Source organism: Colossoma macropomum, unplaced genomic scaffold (assembly GCF_904425465.1).
Source record: "Colossoma macropomum unplaced genomic scaffold, Colossoma_macropomum, whole genome shotgun sequence".
Taxonomy (NCBI): Eukaryota; Metazoa; Chordata; class Actinopteri; order Characiformes; family Serrasalmidae; genus Colossoma; species Colossoma macropomum.
The window spans coordinates 32,590,224-32,612,370 of NW_023494784.1; the positions used below are offsets into that span (position 1 = coordinate 32,590,224).

At 38.5% G+C, this 22,147-nt stretch overlaps 1 protein-coding gene across 1 annotated transcript; it reads right to left on the minus strand.

The window, feature by feature from the left end:
* Nucleotides 1-494: 494 nt before the first annotated feature.
* Nucleotides 495-21,447, minus strand: vil1 (villin 1). Its single transcript, XM_036569287.1, has 21 exons — nt 21,331-21,447; nt 16,377-16,547; nt 12,178-12,286; nt 11,982-12,056; nt 11,675-11,871; nt 10,965-11,073; nt 10,001-10,111; nt 9,686-9,888; nt 9,397-9,475; nt 8,211-8,309; nt 7,427-7,580; nt 7,207-7,307; nt 6,307-6,444; nt 5,569-5,727; nt 5,242-5,421; nt 4,608-4,753; nt 4,334-4,478; nt 3,229-3,417; nt 3,072-3,140; nt 2,020-2,169; nt 495-1,199 (listed from the first exon to the last, which is right to left on the minus strand). Exons 3-21 carry the CDS (start codon nt 12,256-12,258, stop codon nt 1,086-1,088), a joined length of 2,499 nt encoding a protein of 832 aa, XP_036425180.1. The 5' UTR covers nt 12,259-12,286; nt 16,377-16,547; nt 21,331-21,447; the 3' UTR covers nt 495-1,085.
* Between the last annotated feature and the right edge of the window lie 700 nt (nt 21,448-22,147).

Below are 22,147 nucleotides of genomic sequence, written 5' to 3' on the forward strand. Positions count from 1 at the left end.
ACACTATTAGCATGAATGCTAGCAGCTAGAGAACAAGTGTTTTTTGTTTATATTTTACACTCTCAAGAGAAAATAGTAACATTTTCTTGACTCTACAAATGATTTTTGATGACTTTGAAAAAATCAGACATTTGTGAGTGTGTGTGAGTAGAAATCACTGTAAAGCCTCTTATTATGCCTGGTCTTGTTTTCTTTTTTGAGCATAACTAAACTAGACAGGATGCTAAGCTTATTTTGTTTTGTGGGTTAATCTAATGGTTCCTTCCAGGAGTTGTTATAGTTATTCATTACTTGAAGATGAGCAGTATTTTGCATGTGTGTGCAGATAACATGATAATGTTCAGAGGAAATCATTTAGAGTTTGAATCAGCTTTAGAATATCTCATCCCAAAAGAGTCTTCACTGGAGTGAAAAATGAATTCAGTGTAGCAGCAGGATTATAACTTCAGTTGCAAATTTAAAACTGTGTAGTAAATAAAATAATGAAATTGCTCTTGAAACGAGGACACATTCATTTATTAGCAACTTTATGGTAAGTGGAGGGTAGTTTATAAACACTGAACAACAGTTAATGCTGTTTGTCAGCATCAGATATTACTGGCAGATATTAGTGCTAATTATTTGCTACAAATGACTATTTCAACAGCATAGTTACAAACTCCTTAAGGGTCTGGAGTGAAATTGGCAATTGCATGTTCAGTGTAAAAACATATAAAAACAAAAAAAAGACAGTACAGTGAACAAGCTGCCTTTCGACTGAACATTGTTAGTCCAGTTACTGGCTGTTAAAAGGTATTAATATATAGCACTTCTATTTAATTCACTGATGATGTTTATATCATTTATTTAAAGTAAAATTATTCTGAAAACTAAGGTTCTCTTATTCTATTAATTGTACTGATGTTATTTATATGCCTGTAGGATACTTAAAATAAAATATTTAAATGTAAACAAACAGATCTAAAATCTCACATTAGGCACAGTCATCTATAGTGTAATCTCATTGCACTAAGCCTGTCGCTCAGACGTTCGTATTGATGAGGGATTCCCATGAAGACTCTCTGTGAGAGACAAACCTCTCTCTCTTAAAACAGGCCCTTATCTTTCTTCAGGTTCTGCTGTTTCCACAAAGGCATGGAGTAGAATTCCAGACGCGAAATACCCAACACTAGATTGAACTCTTCCTCTGAGAGATACTCCTGAGGAGACAAGACAACAGAATGTAGTGACTGAAACATAGTGGGTAACACCACAGCTCTCCATGCAGCAGGTTAAGGTTCAATTCCCTGATTGGACAAACATGTATTATGCTATACTAATTACAGTCCCTGGACAAGACTCCTAATGCCACGTTCACCTACCTCTGTAACATGATTAAAACTATAAGTTCTTCTGGATGAGAGCATCTGCTAATTGCCATAAATGTTCTGAAGGAGGTGAAAAGACTTAAATGGAATACTTCAGTGTTTTTCAAAGTCTCTGTCTGTGGCACCTGTAGCATGTGATCAGTTACCACAGACCAGGGACTCCCAACCGTTTGCAACTTGTGGCCCACACAACCGATCACAAAAGCTTCCACGGCCCACAAGATTTAATCAGTCAGATTGTTTCAAATGCGAGCAAACATAACACAATAATCAGAGTACCCTATCAAATTTCATTTGACTGTATAATCAAGCAACATATAATAAACACCAAACAATCCTACAGTTCTCCGTTTGCAGCCATTTATCCATGACAGATGAATGCCATTCAATCAAAAAGAAAACATTTTACACTGACTTGCACTAAAAATATGAGCATGTCTAGCTAGGTTTGTTGGTTAACTCAGCCATGTAATTTCCCCAGACCAATCACTGAGCTGAACCTAAAAGTATTATCTTATTTTTACTTAGAAAATCAACAAAACGTGTCCTTTGATTGGAGGTGTTCAAACTCTTGCATAATACTGTATAATAGAAGCCAGCAGTGTTTTTACTGTGTTCCCTAAAATGTTATTTAGTTCTTTCTTGCAAATACCTCTTTTTTGGTAGGATCAACCCCTATTGGCAGATCTTCTGCCAGGCGGTTGACCAGCTCCTCCGCTGGGTAGATTGGCCGTGTAGTAGAGGGCAGGACTCCCACTGAGTTGTTTGAGTTATTAGTCGGAGAGCTAGACTTGGTCAGATCCTGCACTCAAAACACACAGTTTGGTGTCTGTCATCTTTGTTTATCAGGAAAAAAATACATTCTTCTCTTTATTTTACAGGCTCTTTTTTGCTAGCAGCCAAAAAAGGCTTTGGCTTACCAGCACCACCTGCTGGACAAAATCTCCAGAAATCAATTTTATACAAATTTTTCCCTATTCCAAATGTAGATGTAGTACATTAGATACATTTTCTTTTACTTACTTTTTTAAAAACTACTTTTTCAGTGCATTTTTTTATAGATAACAATATGTAATACAATGTCAGCAACCACACAAGCATGTTTGACTTTACTTTAAAGGTCCATATCTTACTTCCCCTTAGGTCCATTTTTAATGTTTGTGTAATTTTATCTACCAAAAACAGACATAATTCATTTTAACATGTGCATTTTCCAATCTCTATTTTTGTCTTAGAATTAGGCTGTTTTGTTACTGGCCTCTAAGACTGCTTTATGTAAATAAACTCTCCTCTGATTGGCTGTCCTGTATTCTGCCTCATTCAAAAAGCACTCCTTATAACCTCAGCATGAATGGGCTAAACTGATGTGGGCGGAACAGGCGATTATATGTAAATTATTTGTTTTTTCATGATATCACAAAAACAATTAATGCAAAACTGGTGTTTTTGCAGCTTAGTTTACATTTATGGACTAGAAGGACTGGAGAGTGAATGTTTACATCCCACATCACACTCTGCTACTCCAAAAAAGCAGAGGAAATTATTGTTTCCATGATATGGGCCCTTTGAGCTTTGATCACTCATAAGCTACATTAGCCTCACTAGCCTGTGCAAAACTAAATAACCTAACTCCAGACACCAATTATGTTTTAACTACATTTGCAGTAAGGAAATAACCTGTTTTAAATGAGGAATGAAACTCACCACTGTAATCTTAATGATGTCAGTTGCATCTCCAAGTTCCGACTTCAGCTCCTCATAGGACTTTCCACCCTGAGAAAGCAGAACCCATTTCAGTTTGATACGACTGATGCTATACGACCAAATGAACATCACAGACACTGTTGACAGCAGTGCTTACACTCCACATGTGAGGGTCCCAGGCGTGGAACCAGCCGGTGAAGGTGGGTGGTTCAAACCCTTGCTTGACCACTAGGATGGGAGTGTCTTGGTCTCGGCCTGCAGGGTGGGTTTTCAGGTACTCTTGTGCAGTGACCACGGCTTCCTTCTTCTCTGTGTCATTGGCTCCTTTCCCGATCCACAAGAACACCTAGCACATGCAGCAAGTTTTCACCCTTACAAGGAGTGTAAGTTACCTCAACGCTATTCACTATGCTGAAGTCCATGCAAGGAAAAATATTCTGCCAGATCCGGGGTCTTTTACTGCCCCCTTGCGGCTCGACAGCAGAATTAGAATTTTAGGTAAAAATAAAATAATCCTCCTTTGCAGTAAAATAAAGCTCTGCTGATCGTTCTTACAGTTTTAATAATAAATGGTCTCAAATGTTGGAGTTAATGTATAACAGTTTATTCACCCTTTAACCCTGAGGGTTGGCGTGCACACTGCTGGTCGCCACAGCAATGCAGGCAAGTCTCGCCTAACGAAACGGCAACGAGAAATATTTAAGACGAACACCGATCATTTTGAAACGAATGGACTTATTTGCATTCATAAGCACTTCAGTAAGTTTCCAGATACGTTTAATCTGCAACAAGAAACTCTGAAACACTAAAAAGTCAAGAAACTGTCAGCTTGTCGTTCGCCAGCTTCTGTTCGAATTTTCCCGTTCCACCTTAAGTGGTACAGCAGGCACCATTTAAGGTGGAACGGGAAAATTATAATAATAAGATGGTGAATGAGAACCTGTCTCCAGCCTCGTAAAAAAGACGTTGAGAGACATTTTACAAGAAATTATAGTACTTTTGGAAAGGTTTCATGCCGGAAATTCGAGAAGAGCTTAAAGCAGAGCATAGCCAGATGGTCTGCGTTTTCTGTATTAAATTTGTTAGCCTATACTAGCACATTAGCACATACTGAGGCATATTTACAGCTAAGATGGTAAAATGGACATAAAATATTGTGGCTCCCAAGGTGCTTTGCTGAAAGAACAAAATGGCTCTTCTTAACATTTGGTTGCCGACCCCTGTGTCAGACTGTAGAAGAAAGCCAGAATGCTGGTCCCCACCTGGTCCCAGATGTCCAACAGCATTACGTCGTTTTCGTCCAGGTCATCCTGGTTAAAGTTTGAAATCTCAGTCGCAACAAATCTTCCTGTCTTATTTGAGCACTCGAACAGGCGGGGAGCAATCTGGCTGTTCTCCTCCTGCAGTCTGCTCGTGAGAACAGACAGTGAAGATTATTACGATGTCAGATTTGAGGGATGTAGATGTGCAGTTTTTGACAAATTTTTACATTTGACTGTGTAAAAATGCTGATGATGATAGCTATTATTATTTCACCTCTTGCCACTGGCATACTGGGACTTTCCCCCCAGATTCACCCAAAAGTCAGCAGGTTCCTGACCCTCTGCTATGACGTGCTTCTCCCTCTTAGAGATGATGTCAGCCAGTGACTTAGCCATCTCTCTCTCATCCCCACTGCAGCCCTGTAGGAGAAATAGAGTTCTGTAATCACTCAGACTTTCTTTAGATTTACTTGAAAGAACTTCTCATATTACTCATTCTCATATAATCTTGTCTTTAAAGAGGAATATTACGTTAATGCTGTTGTTGCCATACATAGTTGCAAATTATTATTAGTATTAGTATTGGAATCAAAGCTGAAAATGCACATAGTAATATAAGATAGTGCTCTGCTTGGGGAAAATTAACCATTCTTACTAGGTAGTAGTGACACCAAAAATCTGGCAACAGCATTCTCTTAATGGAGGAAAAATGTAATTTATAAATTTATCTGTAATTTATCTGTTTATTGATGGACATTGGGAAATATGTTGCTGCTCAGATGTTAAAATGTGTTAGAGGGAGAGCAACCAATCACATTCAACTCCTGTCAAAAAGCTGTGCTGGATCCAGACATTGCTGCTGATCTTCTGGTGTCAGGGATAAGAAGTGTGGTGGAGCTGACACTGACCTTTCCGTACCACAGGTAACAACTGGTGGCAGTACTGAGCACGAAGACGTCATTGGAATTGAGTGATGAGGAGCGGGGAACCACCTCAATGGCACGCGTGTTGAACTCATTTGAGCCTTGAACGTGGAAGAGTCTTACTGCTGGCTGAACATACGTGGAGTCCTCTTTGGAACTGCCTTCCTGTGAACCAATCAAAGACCTCTCATGAGGTGTGAGAACCAACCAGGGATTTCCCAACTCACTTCATGGAATCCAGAGCATCACCATCACATTTACCTAAAACACAGTGAAATATTCCCAGCTTTGGGACAGTGTTATTAGACCCACCTCATAAATCACCATCTTGCCCTTGAAAATGGCCATGAGATGCAGGGGTTCCTTTCCCATAGGCACTCGAACCTGCACTGGTTCTCCATTATACTTCTGGTCCAGAATGACTGCCTGATATGCACAAGCTGTCAGCTCTGCTGTGCTTGCATGACGGCCCTGCAAGAATCCAATATGAGATACATTAGAATTCTTGTATGTTTACAAAAATGTTTGACCAGTCACCTTCAAAATGAATGTGTTTTGTGATTTGGATTCTAACTTTAATTGGGCCTGAAATTTTGGTGCGAAGACAAATACAGCTTGGAATCTTCCTGTCTGAGCCCAGCTTGACCCACAGCAAGTTTTGAGTCTGAACCTGATGCAAGCCCCACAAAATTTTGTCTGAATCTGACCTGATCCAAACCTTATTATCAATGTTTGAGTCCAATACTGACCCAAGTCCATCAAAATTCAGTTCGAAACTGACCTGAACAGGCTCACCCAAAGGACCAGATACATACTGATATATCTAATGTTGAGTGATATGTTTAACAGATGAAAATGTGTTCAAAGTGAAAGGCGGAATTGGAGAGCCAGAATGTGAAATTTGAATGCGTCCTGAGCGTGACACATGTTTGGGAGATCTGAACCCGACTTCAGCAGTGTGGTCCCATCAGGTTTGGACACATATTTGAAGCTCTAATCTGGATGCCAGCTTGTTTAGCAGATCATTCAGTCACAAAGAATGATACTTACCTGCCACATGTACAAAATGTAGTGCATTTTGCCGCTGACTTGATACTTATAGAGGATCAGGTAGCAGTCACTACCATAGAAGTGCCCCAGCCATTTTCTGTCCACAGGGGCTAGCTCATTGTTCTCTATCCTCCATGTCTGAGAAAGGGAAAAGATATGTATTTCCTTAGTTTATATGGCAACTGCTAAGCTAACTTGACTTGTTAAAAGTCTGAAAGCACTTCTCCCAAATGGGCTAGTGATTATTATGCAGTGATAAGTTTTTTAGTCTGGTTTCAGTTTTAATTTCTAACACATGCACCATCAGTGCTGAGCCCCTTTAACAAGCTGCTTTTGCAAATGATCTTTGCAGTTCATTTGAATGACATTAGCATGTAAAACACTGGTGTTATCATACGAAGACATGCTCCAAGTCTAACTTGCACACTATGTCCTGACATTTAATGTGTAACTTTTTATTTTATGTGATCAAGATACTTGGAACACATTTATCAAAGTCAGAGAATCCAGTATTGATCTACTGTCTTTTCTTAAGCAGGTCACAGCTAAAAAGGCTTCAGATCTGCCTGGAGGCTTTAGTTTATTGTCCTGTACAGGTGTCTAAGAAGCCCCCAGATTCTTCATCACATAATTTTGACTTTGGCTCCAAAGAACTTTGAATAGTGAGCATTTCCATGCGAATCTGCAAATGGACAGTTTTAACATTAGCCAAGTGTCCACTTAGGTCTTAGGGAGTAGCCAGTGCTCAGACACTACTTTTAAAATCACCTCTAATGTACTCTTGAGCTATAGGCACACCAAATTCATCTACTATTGGTCCCTCTGCATTGTCTAAAATTGGTGCCCGAAAATTCTTTTTTCATTTGAATGCAGATGTTTTAAGTTATAAATATTACTAACCTCTGCTTCTCCAGTACCATCATCCACCATTTTCTGTTGGGCTGCTATGTCAGGCCTGGCGTGCATTGAATTGACATCAAACTTTATTTGCTCAACTTTGGCTAGAGAAAAATTGAAAGGCACAAAGTATGGTTTGATTTATGGCTTCACGGAGAGCTCATTATTGATTATGCTGGTAAAATAGTTACAGTTTTCTACTGAATACTTCGGTCATGCTCACCTATTTTGCCTGGGGTGTGTGTCGTGCCCAGCCCAACTGTTTGACCCTTCACTGTCCATTTCTGGAAAAGTTGCTTGAAGACTGAGGACTCCGAGCCATCGTTCACTGTCTCCACATAGGTGGACGGAGGATAGCCTTTAGCCTTTTTGTAAGCCTAAAGTCAAAGAATATGAAATTAGGAAAGAGATTATGAAAACATGACGCAATTATGTGAACTGTGGAAATTCACTGTGAGAATTTGCATGTATAGAACTCAGCTCACTATATCAACCATGTGAAATACATAGTACAGTAATAAATATTGAATTATTTTATCATATTGTAAATATTTAAAATTGCATTTTTTACCCTGGAGGTCCACTTATAACATTTGTGTGGGTTTATATATCAAACACAGTCACAATTCATTTTTACATGACCATTTTCCAACCTTTCTTCATCCCTTAGAATTAAACAGGCTGTTTTTTGTTAATGTGCCTTTAAAACTGATATATGTAACTAAGCTCTGTTCTGATTGGTCACTGTGTATTGAGCCGCATTCAAAAAACAGTGAATTCAGAACAGACTGTTTGTGCTTTTTCATATATGGACTGCATGGACTGAGACGTGATCTGTCCATTTTGGAACTTTGACAATGTTTATATACACAACATACATCAACTCTTTCATTAAAAAACATGAGGAACATTAGTTTGATATAGGTCCTTTGAGAGCCCATATTATCCATATCGACTGTGATTTTGACGTTGTTTTAGAGCATGAAGCAGACATGTGTTTGACTTACCTCAGCCATGTTCAGTGATTCTGTCCTCTCTCTCTTAGATGACTTCCTACCCTTCCAGATAAAGATTCGGATTCCACCTTGGTCCAGCAAAAAGCAGTCCTAGAAGAGGGATTAAACCTGTCTTTAATGGGATGTGGCATAAGGTAAGTGATCTGTTCAGAACGTTTCATTTTATTTAGAGTGGTTTTTTATTTATTTAGAGAGTTTTTTTTTGTTAAAACAGTGGAACTTGCAAGCTGGAAGCGCTTTGATATCTTTTTAAAGTTTCATTTTCATGTACTCTGCCAGCTGCTTAGAGGAGCCCACAATTCTTGAGATTTAGCGTAAGGTTTGAGGAGTCAGGGAATTTATTATGCTTTAGAATCGGTGTCAGCTGGCAACACCTGCCTAACCAGTTCTAATGAGTCAGTTAAGGCCCAACAATTTATTTAAGTTTGTGACTGAAAAGGTGTCCAAATTTTTGCATAGGCAGTCACTATAATTATTTTTTTATATAAATAAAAAGTAACTGGGCATATCTTTTGCAGAAGAAGGGTTATTTTTGAAGTAATTTGCCCAAAAATATTTCATTTGAGCATGCTTACTTCAGGAGTCCTCTCTTTATTCACTTAGTTTTGCTTCTCTTTCTTTGTCTCTCCCTTGCTTCTTAATTTAACTTTGGTTTACGCAGCAGCCCACAGAGTTAACGCTTGACTTTCAGTACCTTAGCAAAGCCTCGATGGAGAAGTAAATTTGTTTCAATTCCTGCTTGTTGATAGTTATCTTGGAAGATGATCTTTCTGTTGTAGCTTTACAAGGACCTTGTTATTGATTACTGTAAGCCTTTTATCATACCCCTTATTATTTTATGAGCCTTGTTGTTTCGTCACAGATAAGTTCCATTCAGTAGTGGATTAATGGAAAATACCTGTGCACCATGGTTGTAGGGTTGTAGGGTTTGATATTTGACTATTGAATGGCATTAGGGCCTTTTTTATCTGCATGGCCTTTGCACAGGGTTGTTCTTCATCTCAGTGCTTCATGATCAAAGTGCCGTATGCTATATGTAACTGAGAAAAGCTTGTACATAGGCCAGCGCAATTACAGTCTCACTGTTCAGGGCCTCGAGTGGCAACTGGCTGAGAGTTGTGCACTATTGCTGGAATATCTATGGTATTTTGTGGTTGGGTGCAAGTTTTTTTTTTACCTCTGGATTTAGCAAATCTTGTGTTAGTGGCTTCACTGCCACTTCCTGCACCACCAGGCTGCCAGTGGAATCTGAAACACTGAACAGAACACAATTTACTGCTGACATTTTATGCAGACATTAATGAGAGATAAGTCTGGATTTGGATATCTGTCATTGTCAGTTAACCTTTGACAGTTCATAGAGTACATAGATGCACTTTTAGAACTTATTAACATGAGTATATTTATGTAATGAGAACCCAAGAAAATGTAAACGTGCAATTTAACTTAATTTAAACTGATCTTACTGAAATAGTTTGATGCTAGACTTCAGTTTCTCATCAACCACCTCATCAGGAATGGGGTCTTTAATTTCCCTTCTTTCTCCCAAGGCCTGTTTCATCAGATTCATTGCCTCTTCAGAAGATTTCTCATCATCTCCCTCCACTACTATTACCTGTGCTCGACCCCCTCTCTCTCGGTCACGGATATCCTTGGCTAAGTTCATGCCCTATTAGGACAGCAGCTGTCAGTTTGACATGCAAAAGATTGAACATGGCATACTTGTGCTAGTATATTTGTAATGGCTAATCCATTACTGCCTGTGAACTGCCATTGTTTACCCTTAGTCTCTCCATGCGATTGCTCTGAGGACCATTCCACTGAATGATTAGGTTCCCCAGGTCCAACAGGAACACGTCGCCCTTATTGAAGCTGCTCCAGCTCATATCAACCTAAGCAAAGAGCAGAATGTATTCTCACTTTACATTCTGTAGTTTAAATTGTCCATAAAGGAGATTAGTAGACATGTCAATTTAGAATTTTTACACTTCATTTTCTCAGTATGTGATCATGTGTGTACCATTTCAATATCAGGGGCATTACAATGCCTTTGTAGCACCCTTACTAAGCCAATCCAATTTGCCGCTAATTACTACATTTTAAGCAACAACTATGAATTAGCCACTTTCCAGAGCGCATGTAATGCTGTAATTAAGCCTTATCAAGTCACTAGCTGCTATCTGACTAGTTCCTCATAAAAACTTTATTAAACAAAGACTAGAATGAGCTGAGTAATTGAAAGCAAGTTAATTACCAGCTACCGGCTCGATAAGGTAGTTACCAGCTAATATCCAGGTTAATAAATCTTAATAACAACATAAGAGTGGACATCTAAACTGGTGTGCGGATGTTATGATGTATAATACATAATTAAAAATGCTTTTATTTGACCTTAGTTATTGCATAATGAAGTAGCAAGTAGCTTCTGGCCTGATAATGCTTAAGAGAGCTACAAGAGCATTATAATGTCCCACTATACTGAAATGTTACCAATAATAAAAATAAAAACAATAATAGTAATAATAATAATAATAATAATAATAATAATAATAATATATAGTTAATATGTAAAATTCTTGTTACTGTGAGAAGTGTAAGTGGTAAGTGGGGTAAAATATGTCAAGGCCATACTTTGAGGGGTGGAGGGGGAGTAGAGTTGGTGTGTCTGCTGTTAGTGACCTATTCTTGAAGAAGAGATTACAGTCTTGACTTCCTGTGTTAAGTTGAGGTTGGAACTTTTCTCACCTCTCCTGCAACCACGTGCTTCTTGCCCTTGACGTGCAGCAGTCTGCGGACATTATATATGTTGGTTTCCACTTGTTTCATCCCCGAAGCTACGCCGCCTTTCTTGTAACTGTGGTAAACAGGGGTTTGTAGTGTTTCTTAAAATGGTTATATGGTCTTCAAAGAAGTAATCTCTAAGTTTCATACGCCCAGTGGTGTAAAAGCAGAAGTCAGTGCAATGATCTTCGAACTTCCCCAAATTAGCCTCTATTTTAGTCTTGACTAAGAGGAAAATGGTAAGACAATGTAATGTCTTTCACGTTAAACAAGGCCACTCAGTGAAGCTGAAGTACACAAGTTCTCTGAGTAGAATCAGGCTTTAGACTATATTGTAATAGTTTCAGTTTCAGTCACACCATACATTTAAAGGTATCCAGGCACCCCTTCTAATTAGAGAATTCAGTTACTTTAAGGGGCATTCACTACTGACACAGGTGTCCAGCTGCACACACAGCTTGTATAATCTCCATAGAATGGGATGCTCTGGAGCAGCCTCACATAAGCCTAAGGTCATCATGCCCCATGCCAAGCCTCAGCTAGAGGGGTATGAAGCCCCCCTGCTTGTAGTGCACATTTGTTACTAAAAAGTAAGTGGTCATATTTCCCATAGTAGACTAAGTCAAGATTAATCTCTCAAATTAATTCATTTAAAATAGTAAACGTGATCTTACATGATGCCATTTTTGAAGTATCCCTGGAAGGTGGGGCTCTCATAGCCCTGGGTCTCCCGATGTTGCACTGCCACACCCCCAAGGTGTTCGTCCATCATGGTGGTGTATATGGCTGCAGCCCCCTGCTCATCTACGGAGGTCGAATTGCCCAGCCAGAAATGGATGTCATAACTGAAGGAGCTGCTGATCTTTTGTGTCTGACAGAATAAGGAGGCACTTTCAACACTTTGGTGTGTAACCTTTATTGTGGATTTAGTATTAGCTGTTAAAGTCATCATGTGATTAATATCTTGCAGTAAATACTTACATATAGTACTACATAGCTGTCTCCCTCATAAAACTGTCCATATGTTTTAGGTGGGCAGGGCACCAGTTCCATGTTCTGAGCATGAGGGAACAGAGCTCTGATAAGCCACATGTTAACAGATTAAAAAAAAACCTTTATCTTCATGACATGAGGATTGCTTCAAGGACATGACAAACAGTGCATTCTCAACCCTCACCTCCACTCTCCATATCTGCAGTCCTGGTGTGGTTTTATTGAGGACTTTTGGGACTTCGGTCTTTACTTCGATCGGTGGCATGATGCCAGCTTCAAAATCCGTGACCTACCTTGAAGAGTTAGGAGATAAAAAAGAAAAGAGACTCACTTCTCAGTAAGCAAAACAGTCCCGTTTGAGAAAAGGTCTACAGTATGGGGCAGCAGGATTAGGCTCAAACCTAGTCTGACAAAGCTTTTCAAAGGTGACATTAAAATTAAATCTAAGATGAGGCCTAATCCATGTCCAGGAAATTGGTGATGAATGTTTGTCATCACAAAATATGTTCCTCAGACAATTTTTGTCTTATCTAAAGTATGGGTATGGTATTCCATGGATATTCTGTCACTTTCATCTTTTATGCTTTTTATGCTTTATGCTTAAGTTTTGTAATTCTCCAGGTTCAGATTACAACCGTTGCTGTTACTCTCTCCTCCTATAAGACTTTCCCTGGGTTATCTAAGGTTAAAGAAGGGTGTGCTTTATATGAGGCCTGGGAAAGGTAAGAGTACAGGTTAGTGAACCTTCATTTAACTACAATTCACTGCATGTCACTTTAGCTTGTGTAAGTGCATAAGTAAAAAACCTGAAGTTAAGCTTGAAGCAGAAGAGGATGGAGGACAGAGGTGGCCTGGATGTGATATTAGAAGACATCAAAGGAAACATAACAGCGCTTAAAGATGACTCATTTCTGAGTTCTTATTAGTATCAAGAATTCATTATTGGTTTTAATAGTAAATTCCTCAGCAGATTTGATATGCCTAGTGCCGTGTGCAGTCCACAGTGTAGAATACATAGGCATGTAATGCTTTAAATCATCAATATTTGCTTTTTTTATGCTATGTGCTGTGTCATACATGTCCATCAGTTGAGACTGATGTTCAGCCTTGTTGAAATGCAAAAAAAGTTAAAAAGCACAAAATAAATTTTGCAAAATGTAGTTCAATTAAAGTCGTTTCGATACATTACAGTTTTTGTGAGTCACATTGACATTTTGAAAAATTGTGAGGATGTTGAGCCAGATGCTCTCGTAACTTCTGCTTTTCTGTCGTTGCTTCTGTGCGTTGCTCACTTCCTGTAATTATGGCTCAGTGGATTGTGAAATTGCAAAGGCCAAATGTAAGTTTTTCATCATTTGGTCAAAACTAAAAAGGTCAAAAAATAAAAAGGAATGCAGTTCTCATTAAAAATTCCCCCTCTACTTCATATTTGTGCTCTGGAGGAAGTAGCAGTTTTTAAATGTTCCACAGGAAGTATGGCTGATGATAAGCCGAGAGCTGTAAAACATTGCCGCATGGTGTTTGTACAATGTGTCTCTTGTGTTCCCACATTACCCAGCTGTTTCTATATACTTTGACTCACATGGTTAGCATGGGTTAAATTAATCAAGCTTATACCGCATCCTCTGCTCGATCTGACATCTATTCTGCCCACCCTTAGGCCTCAAAACCACATGACCAACGCCCACTTGATTTGACATTGTTACACCTACCATACTCATGTGTTGTTTCCTGTCTGTGCATAGAACATTTGAGTCAAATGAGTTGGTAACACTGTGGTGGATCTGAATCAGTCTGCTTAGTAACTATCACCTGCCTTAGATCCTCTTATGAGGCAAAAGCTATTTGAAAAAGATGTTTGGATGGAATCTTCACTGAAAATTGCACAGTCCAAAAGCCTCAACCTTAACCAGAGTAAGGGTGTGGCTGATAGAACGATCATAGAACGCATGTAAAAACATATCATGAAGATATCATGGATTACAGCTAGCAGTTTAGTTGTAAAATGATGCAGTGTTCCTTTAGAGTTTTCTTGAGCTAAAAGGGAATTCAAGTGATTTTTTTACATTTTCAGAATAATTAAACCATGAAGATAAACACAGTCATTCTAGGTTAGTAAAGAAACATATTGACTCTGATTTCTTAACAGTGGTGGTGACAGGAACCAGGGGTCACAATGTCTACAGTGGAAATATAGCCATTGTATTTACTATACAAAATGACCAGCGAACCTACATGTGTCTGCGGAGTTCTATATGCAATGATTAAATAGTGGTAATCTAAAAATACATTTTCTATGAATATTATTTTTCCTTACAAAGCCCTGCATGTACCTCTCTGCCATGAATGTTTTAAAAAAAAAAATATATATCATAAAACAGTGTCTCAAGCATCTGTAACCATTTCATGTAATAATATTATGTGAGGTAGCTTTTAGAGGTATTTGACAGTATAAATGTCTGGATCTTATCACCACTACTATGAACAATTCTGAGGCGCATTTTACATCAACTCTCTTAATTACCCATTTAATTATGCAGAACTTTGTGGAATTCCTCTTTAACTCAAGTCATTTTTACTCTATAAGTGAAACACTGAACTCATTCTCACATATGTTTGTACCATGCAAGAGAAAAGGTAGGACCTTAAACTATAGCTGTGACAAATAATTTCCTATCCATGAGCTTGAAGCCTTGTGTGTAAGACTGACTCTTCAGTGGAATGATGAGCTTGACTTTGGATTCGAGGCCTTGCTCTACAAAGGGAGGGGCACAGCCGTCTGTTTAATGGCCATGGCAGCCTCTGTACTAACAAAGAAATGAACAGAAATTCTGCCTTCTGTGTTCTGTGCTAGGGCTAAAACCATCTTGACTTAATAATCTCAGAACTGACATTTCAGGATTTCAAATCGTAGCTGATTCAACATTATCCCAGCAACAGACTTAGTCTGTATCGCTTCATGGTTCTGAATGGTGTTTGCATAGCTGTGTGTGTTTGTGTGAGAGTGTGTGTTAGAGCAAGGAGCCCATGTGTTGTACTGTTATGTAAGCTGCTCTGATAGGGCCTCGTGAGAGGTAAATGCTGGCTTTGCCACCTACATGTCAATCTGTCTTATTGTCTCTTACATAGGGCCCCTCCTTTCTCCTCTTCAGATCTGCCTTTCTAGAACAATCCATGAGACACTGGGACTCTATTTAGCTTCAGTCCAAACTATGGCTTTTTTTGAAATATAGCTTGTTATATCATGGTGCCAAGATTTTATACAATACAAAAGACAGATTTTAGATCTTTGAAAAGTAGTCAAAAAACATAGCGACAACAGAGCAGAACCACACCCTTAGGGAACGGTATTCAGTTAATGCTAGTGCTAGAATGCTAGCTGCCCTTTACACTGTGTGAACATATCATATCAAATGGACTACTAGAAATGGTCAAACATTATTTTGGAAAAAAATCTCATTACATTAACTGTTTCTTCCTTCTCCTGTAAAGTTAAGGTTGACAGGGCTAGTGGTGGCAAGCGTTATTTCATGCTTGCAGTTACATCATTGAACAAGTGCCATTTTGACTGTTTCGCAACCATTAACAGATGCAACTGTTCAGTCATTTGAAATGGCTTCTACTAAAACTCTGCTGTACAAAGGTTTAATCCATCCAGTCGGGTGCAGGTTATAACTTTTTGAGCATACATATTCCACACATCCCTGGTATATTCGTGTACATACATAGGTCTCTTAACCTCTCTACAGACATCTGCGGACCGATCTGTGGTACTAAAACGGGTAGTCCTCACTTTTAAATTTAGTTATATACAAAAGTTTTGGCACCCTGGTCAAACCCCGGCCAGTTATGTTTTTTGTCAAAGCTAAAAAGGACACACCCTCTACAGAGAACACACCTTAACGCACAACTGCTGTTTATTTGCCATATTTAACATATTCAGGAAAAAAGAATCAAATGTGGCCTGTGCAAAAGTTATGGCATACTTTATATTTTTCGTTTTTTTCTTCCCGTAAGTTAAATTCAGCAAGTCAATAGAAACTATGCACTTAAATTAGCACAAAAGGCCATATTAAAGTTTGTTCCTGGTAGAGAATGTCTCTTTGAATATCAACAAAACATTTGAACAAAGGTTCAAACTTTTGTACATGTTAGTGTTCTAGTAGTTACTTAGGTCAAAGTACTGCATAAATAAATCTCAAGAATAGTAAATGAACAGTAACACTAGAGTTTATAAATTAATAAGTAATAATGGCTGATCTAATAGTACGTAATGATGCATGTTCTGCTAGATGTTTTGTACGATTATCAAGCTATCTAGAGCCCTTTCCTTATTAGAATCACTGCTGAATACTTAGAAGAGCACTATAGGGAGAAACTTACCTAGCGAGAGAGGAGCTGAATGGAGAGGTGTTACAGGATTGAACAGATGGCGTCGGAGTGTCCGTAACGCTCCCTCCCTGCTTTACAGCCCCTGCACTTTGCCTCTCGCCCTGGCTTTCCTTCTCCAACCACTCAGAGCCACGCTGGCCTTTTATGGCAAGTGTAGGAGATCTGCATACAGGTGTGTTCAGTATTATCTGCTTGACAGGTATTAGTTATCAGCATCATAACCTCTCCTGGACATCTCTATTAGCAATAGAGCCACCCAGATGGACTTTTTTGGCCTACCACCCCTGTACTGACTGTGTATCTGTACTGACTGTGTACTGAAAAAAAAGATGAATTTTTCTCATTCAAATGTGTGCATTAAAGTTTAGTGCTTAAAGTAAGTAAACTGAAAGGTATTGATGTAATATACGTTATTAGAGTGTGAATGATGTACGCATATGATACTGTTACTGTCATTTCAGTGCATCACTTTGTCCGGCGTGGAAACTTATTATTCAAATTCTTATCTTTGCTCTTTGCTCAGCATAGTTTAAGCCAGTATTTAGGGTGATGAACTCCTGTTTATTGAAGGTGTAATCCTGCCTTACATTCATTCAACTTCTTACCCACCACGTGTACGTCTGACATCCTGCACTGAAAAAAAAGGATGGTTCACGATTTAAAAGTGTCAGTGGGTTGCACATGAATAAAACAATGATTGTTAAAAAAACATAAACAAACAAACAAACAAAAACAAAACTGAAGTGAAAATAACACATCCTCTACAAAGAACACATTTTTGGACATTTTAATGCAAGATTACTGTTTATTTGTTGAAGTTAACATATTGGTAAAAAGATAAACCAAAAAATATGTCCTCTTATGTTTTGATTTTTCCCAATATGTTAAACTCAGCAAATAAATAGAAATAAGAAATAGAAAGTTTGTTTCTTGTAGAACATGATTTCACTAATAGCTTATTTTCCCTTAAAAAATCCACAAAACCTAATATAAAGGACAGTTGCTGTGTTCAAATGATTTGGAAAATTGTTTGGTTCCTAGAATTCTGTTCATGTAGCACATAGTATTCATGTGCAACCTCCTGACCAATTTGAATTATGTAAATTCAAAGAGCCATGTATTTTTGGTGTGTACATGTCTAACACAATCAATATGGGACATCCTGTCTGACATGTCTGACACATCTACTACATTTTTCTGACACCTGACTTTCTGACTTCTGTCTTCAGGGTGATCTGAGCCTTTTTTTCTTTTTAGTTGTAAATGCATACTATGTGCAGTCCAGTCCTCATTTGAGTCTTGTTTTTTTTCAGTGTTTCTTCCTCATCATCTTAGAGAGCTTTATCTATGACTGATGGCTTTTTTATTAGTGGCCTGGACCCGAATTGCTGTGAAGCTGATTTGTGGCAATGACTGATAGAAATAGTCCTGCTCATGTACAACTAAACAGAAATGGACTGAATTTAAGACCAAGAATTCTAGGGCCTCTTTACACTGTTTATTGTGTGTTTTAGGTGATCAGATCACATTCAGATTTCACTTGATTGAATGAAAAGCCGGTGTAAACACCTCCAGGACACATTGTGAAGGGAATATGATTGGATCGCTCAAACCACGTTTGGGTGGTCAGAGCTGGATCTTGACCACATTTAACACAATAAACGGAATGTGTTTTCATTATCCTTATGCAATTACAGTGCTGTGAAAAAAATTGCCCCCACTCACCACTTTCCTCTATTTTTGCTAATTTGTCACATATAATTGTTTCAGATCATCTAATTTTAATTTAAGATAAAGGCAACATGAGTAAACACCAAATGTAGCTTTTAAATAATCGTTCCAGTCACTGAAAAAAGATTTGTTCAAAACCTGAGTTAAATCCCATTGAAATGTTGTGACCTTAAACGGGCACCCATGTGAAAAAATAATTGCCCCTCAAAACCTAATAACTGGTTGTAGCACCCTGAGCAGCAATAACTGCAATCAAACGCTTGCGATAACTTGCGATGAGTCTTTTCCATCGCTGTAGAGGAATTTTTGGCCCAGTGTTCTTTGCAGAATTGTTTTGATTTGGCTACATTGGAGTGTTTTCTAGCACAGGCTGCCCGTTTAAGGTCACAACATTTCAATAGGATTCAACTCAGGACTTTGACTTAACCACTCCAAAAGCTTCATTTTGTTTCTTTTGAGCCATTCTTTTGTGCTTTGGATCATTGTTCTGTTGCATAACCCAACTGTGCTTGAGCTCAGTTAGGTCACAAACTGACAGGTGGACATTCTCCTTCAGGATTTTCTGATAGAGAGCAGAATTCATGGTTCAATCAATTGTGACATCATCCAGGTCCTGCAGAAGCAAAGCAGCCCCAGACCATCACCACCATGTTTGACTGTTGGTATGATGTTCTTATGGTGGTGTTAGCTTTATGCCAGATGAAACATGAAATTGGAAAGGAGCAAATGCTTTTTCACAGCACTGTATGTAAGTGGGAATGTGTCTGCTAAGCGCTGACTAGCAAGTGAAAGAATAAACAGTGAAAGGAAAGATGGAGGATATACAAGGCTGGAGTTAAAAAATGTAAATGAAGTGTGTGTTAAAAATACTTTTTATGTAAAAAAGTTAAATCAGTTCTCGTTTTGTCATGCTGGCAACACATTTTAGTGAAAAATGTAAATGGAATCCGGCCAAAGTGTATCCAGGTCCAGAGTTCCCCTCCTCACTCTCTAACTATGTACTTTATATTGGTTTCGCAGTAGTTACTTAATTATTTATAGTAGTTGCTAGTAGTGGCGATATACTGGTTCATCCAGTATGCCGGCTGAAATTCTTCTTTCTGCCGGCAAAGATAAGTTATTAGTTTTGTCATTATACCACTGAGCAAAGAAATGCAGATAATGCGACATATAAATGGTGCAAAACATGCTGATTCCCTTACCTCTCATGTAGTGAATTACAGCCTGAACTACGTTAGTCCAGTTTATTGTCAAAGGAGCAGAATCGTAATGAGTTAAAGAGAGCGGAAGGAAAAGCCAGTCTCTTGGGCTTAGCTGGTAGCCATTAGCCTAGCATGGAGATCAGCTTGCTTTCCGCAGGCAGCGCTCCTTACTCAGTCAGCTACTTCAGCCAACACTGCCTTCCGCAGCTTCTCAGCTAAAACTGATAGTTTTAACTTGTGATATTTACTAAATTCCGACAGCGTCTGGTTAAAACTTGAGTGTAATGAAAAATGATTTTAGAATGTAAAACAACATTTGGCACAGAGGAGCCACTGTGGGCTTTACATACATTCACCTTTATCTCGTTACGGTTAGAAAACAATATTAACATCTGTCTATATATTGATTGACATATATTGTTTTCACATCCAGAATAATGCGTCACTGTTAATCTACAAAAATGGTTTACTTAAGCATACAAAAAGGTTTTATTTGAAAAATGTACATAAATACACTATTCCGTGATTTATACAGAAACCATCAGTAATCTTAATTATACCATGATATAAATTTTTGACCATACTGCCCACTACCAGTAGTTGTTGAATAGTAAGCCTCAGTATTAATTACTGAATAATAAGCACAGAGTTTAAAGGTTTAATGCCCAACAATGAGGCCAGAAAAGGTCTTCCTGAGTTTCAGCTTCAAAAAGGCTAAAATCAGACAGGAATGCACTGATTCCCTATGGGATTTCTGTGATTTTAGGCAATCAGATCCCTTTAAAAGAATGATTTAAGCACTGGAATAAAATAGTACTAAAATATCCATTATACAAATGGTTAGTATAATATTATTTATATAACGTGCAGCTCAGATTTTGCCCCCTCTCTTAATAAAAATTTGTCAGTTTCTAACATACTTTTTGATATTTCCACTTATGTATTACACTTCCAAAGAGACTGCTTAAGCAACTATTATAAAGGGCCCGTGTCCTATACATGTCCATTTTCCAACAGCTCTTAAGCAGGCTGTTTTGTAACTGTGCCTTTAAGACTGATATATGTAAATGAGCTTTAGCTACAGAAATGAAATTGGCTGCCTTTGCTCAAAAAGCAGTCAGTGCTGAAACACTTTATGTAACTGCAGTGTGAACAGGCAGGGCTAAACTGCTGTAGGCTGAATAGACTGACATATGTAAATATGTGAGTTGTGACATCACAAAAATGATGAATTCAAAATGGTTTGTTTTTGAAGCTCAGTTTGCATACATTGACTGGGAAGTGAACAATGCATTTTGAACAATTTTAGCAGTTTTTACATACTATATCAAGCTCTTTAAAGTGAGGGAAATTTAGTTTTTTCATGTTATGGGCCCTTTAAAATGATGGCCTTGACTCATTTGAGGTGTCGTTCCTTAATTTTAAATGTTTATATTTCAGCTCAAATTAGTCAAGGCATTTATTTTTCTAAATTCCAATGGTTTAAGGAATAGATAACTGACACTACTTTACTCAATTCTACAGATTTGGGAATTCAGTAGCAGCTTCCAGACTGATCGTGCGACAGAGAAGAGACTGGAGCTTCAGAGTGAAAAACAGACTCTCCAAAGTGGGCTTGTTTGTTAGCTGTACATTGGCTCACTGTACAGGCTCTCTTAGAACGGTCTAATGGCCTCAACTTTTGTTCGCCTTAACTCATGCAGCAATTCAACACTGGAGCCCTTGTGAGGAACGTTGCTTATGAGAGCTGCATATGAAAGTTCAGGATGAGGCCTCTAATTTACGACTGGCAAGGTACTTGGCAACCTCTGACCCTGCCACAGTCACATATGCACACCCTTCTGAGGTTTTAGCACTAAAGCTTATGAAATCACAACCTGAAAATGATTCAGACCTACACAGACTTCCATCAGTGCTCCAGCAAAGCCATCTGTTTTATCTAGTTTAACAAAAGGTCCAAAAGCCTTTAACTTCTACCTACAGCAGTGTAAGTACAAGAGTAATGTTCCTACCTGCCTCTGGCACTGTGCGTATGTGTGTATGTGTCTCCTTGGTAGCAGGACATCAGGCTGTTTCACTCCCTGAACTTCAGCCTCCTGCACTCTGCTGCACCTCTTCTGATCCCCACACTCATTAACCAGCTCTGCCTGGGGAGAGAGAGAGAGGGAGAGTGCAGGGTTCCAAGTGGCCAAGCTTTGCCCACCATCGCCCCAGCGACCCTCACCCGCCTCTCTCTTATGTAATCCTCAGCATCCATTAGCTCCATGCCTCTGTTTTTGTGCACTGAAATATGAATTTGCTGCTTTGGGTTGACTTCATTTAAACATGTATATTAACTTCAACACAATTAATTTCTTTCATTTTACTTATGTCTGGCAATAATTGTGTTGATGGAATATATCTCATCAATGTGGAATCAGTGCACACATTTGAATCAAGCAAATTCAAAGCAAAACCTTTTTTTTTTAGTCTTTTTTGCCCTAAACACTGATCTGGCTAACTGTGAAGAATGTATTTCCAAAAGTATTTATCCCATGACTTTTATATGCTACAGAAGTCGCCTGACCTTCAGCGCTTTTTTAGGATCCCCTGCAAACTATTATATGGGTCATTCTACAGAAGAGGTTCAAAATGCTGTCCCTCCCTAATAAACATACTGTCGCTGTCAGAAAAAAACCTCATATCTCCATAAAAGTAACTTTGCAGGAGAACGAAAAAACATTCTTCACTCTCAATGTATAATAAGTAATTTTGGACCATTTCTATTGGTTCATTTGTCATGAAAATTAATTTTTTAAATGGTGTCACAACTGAACACATTAATTCTCT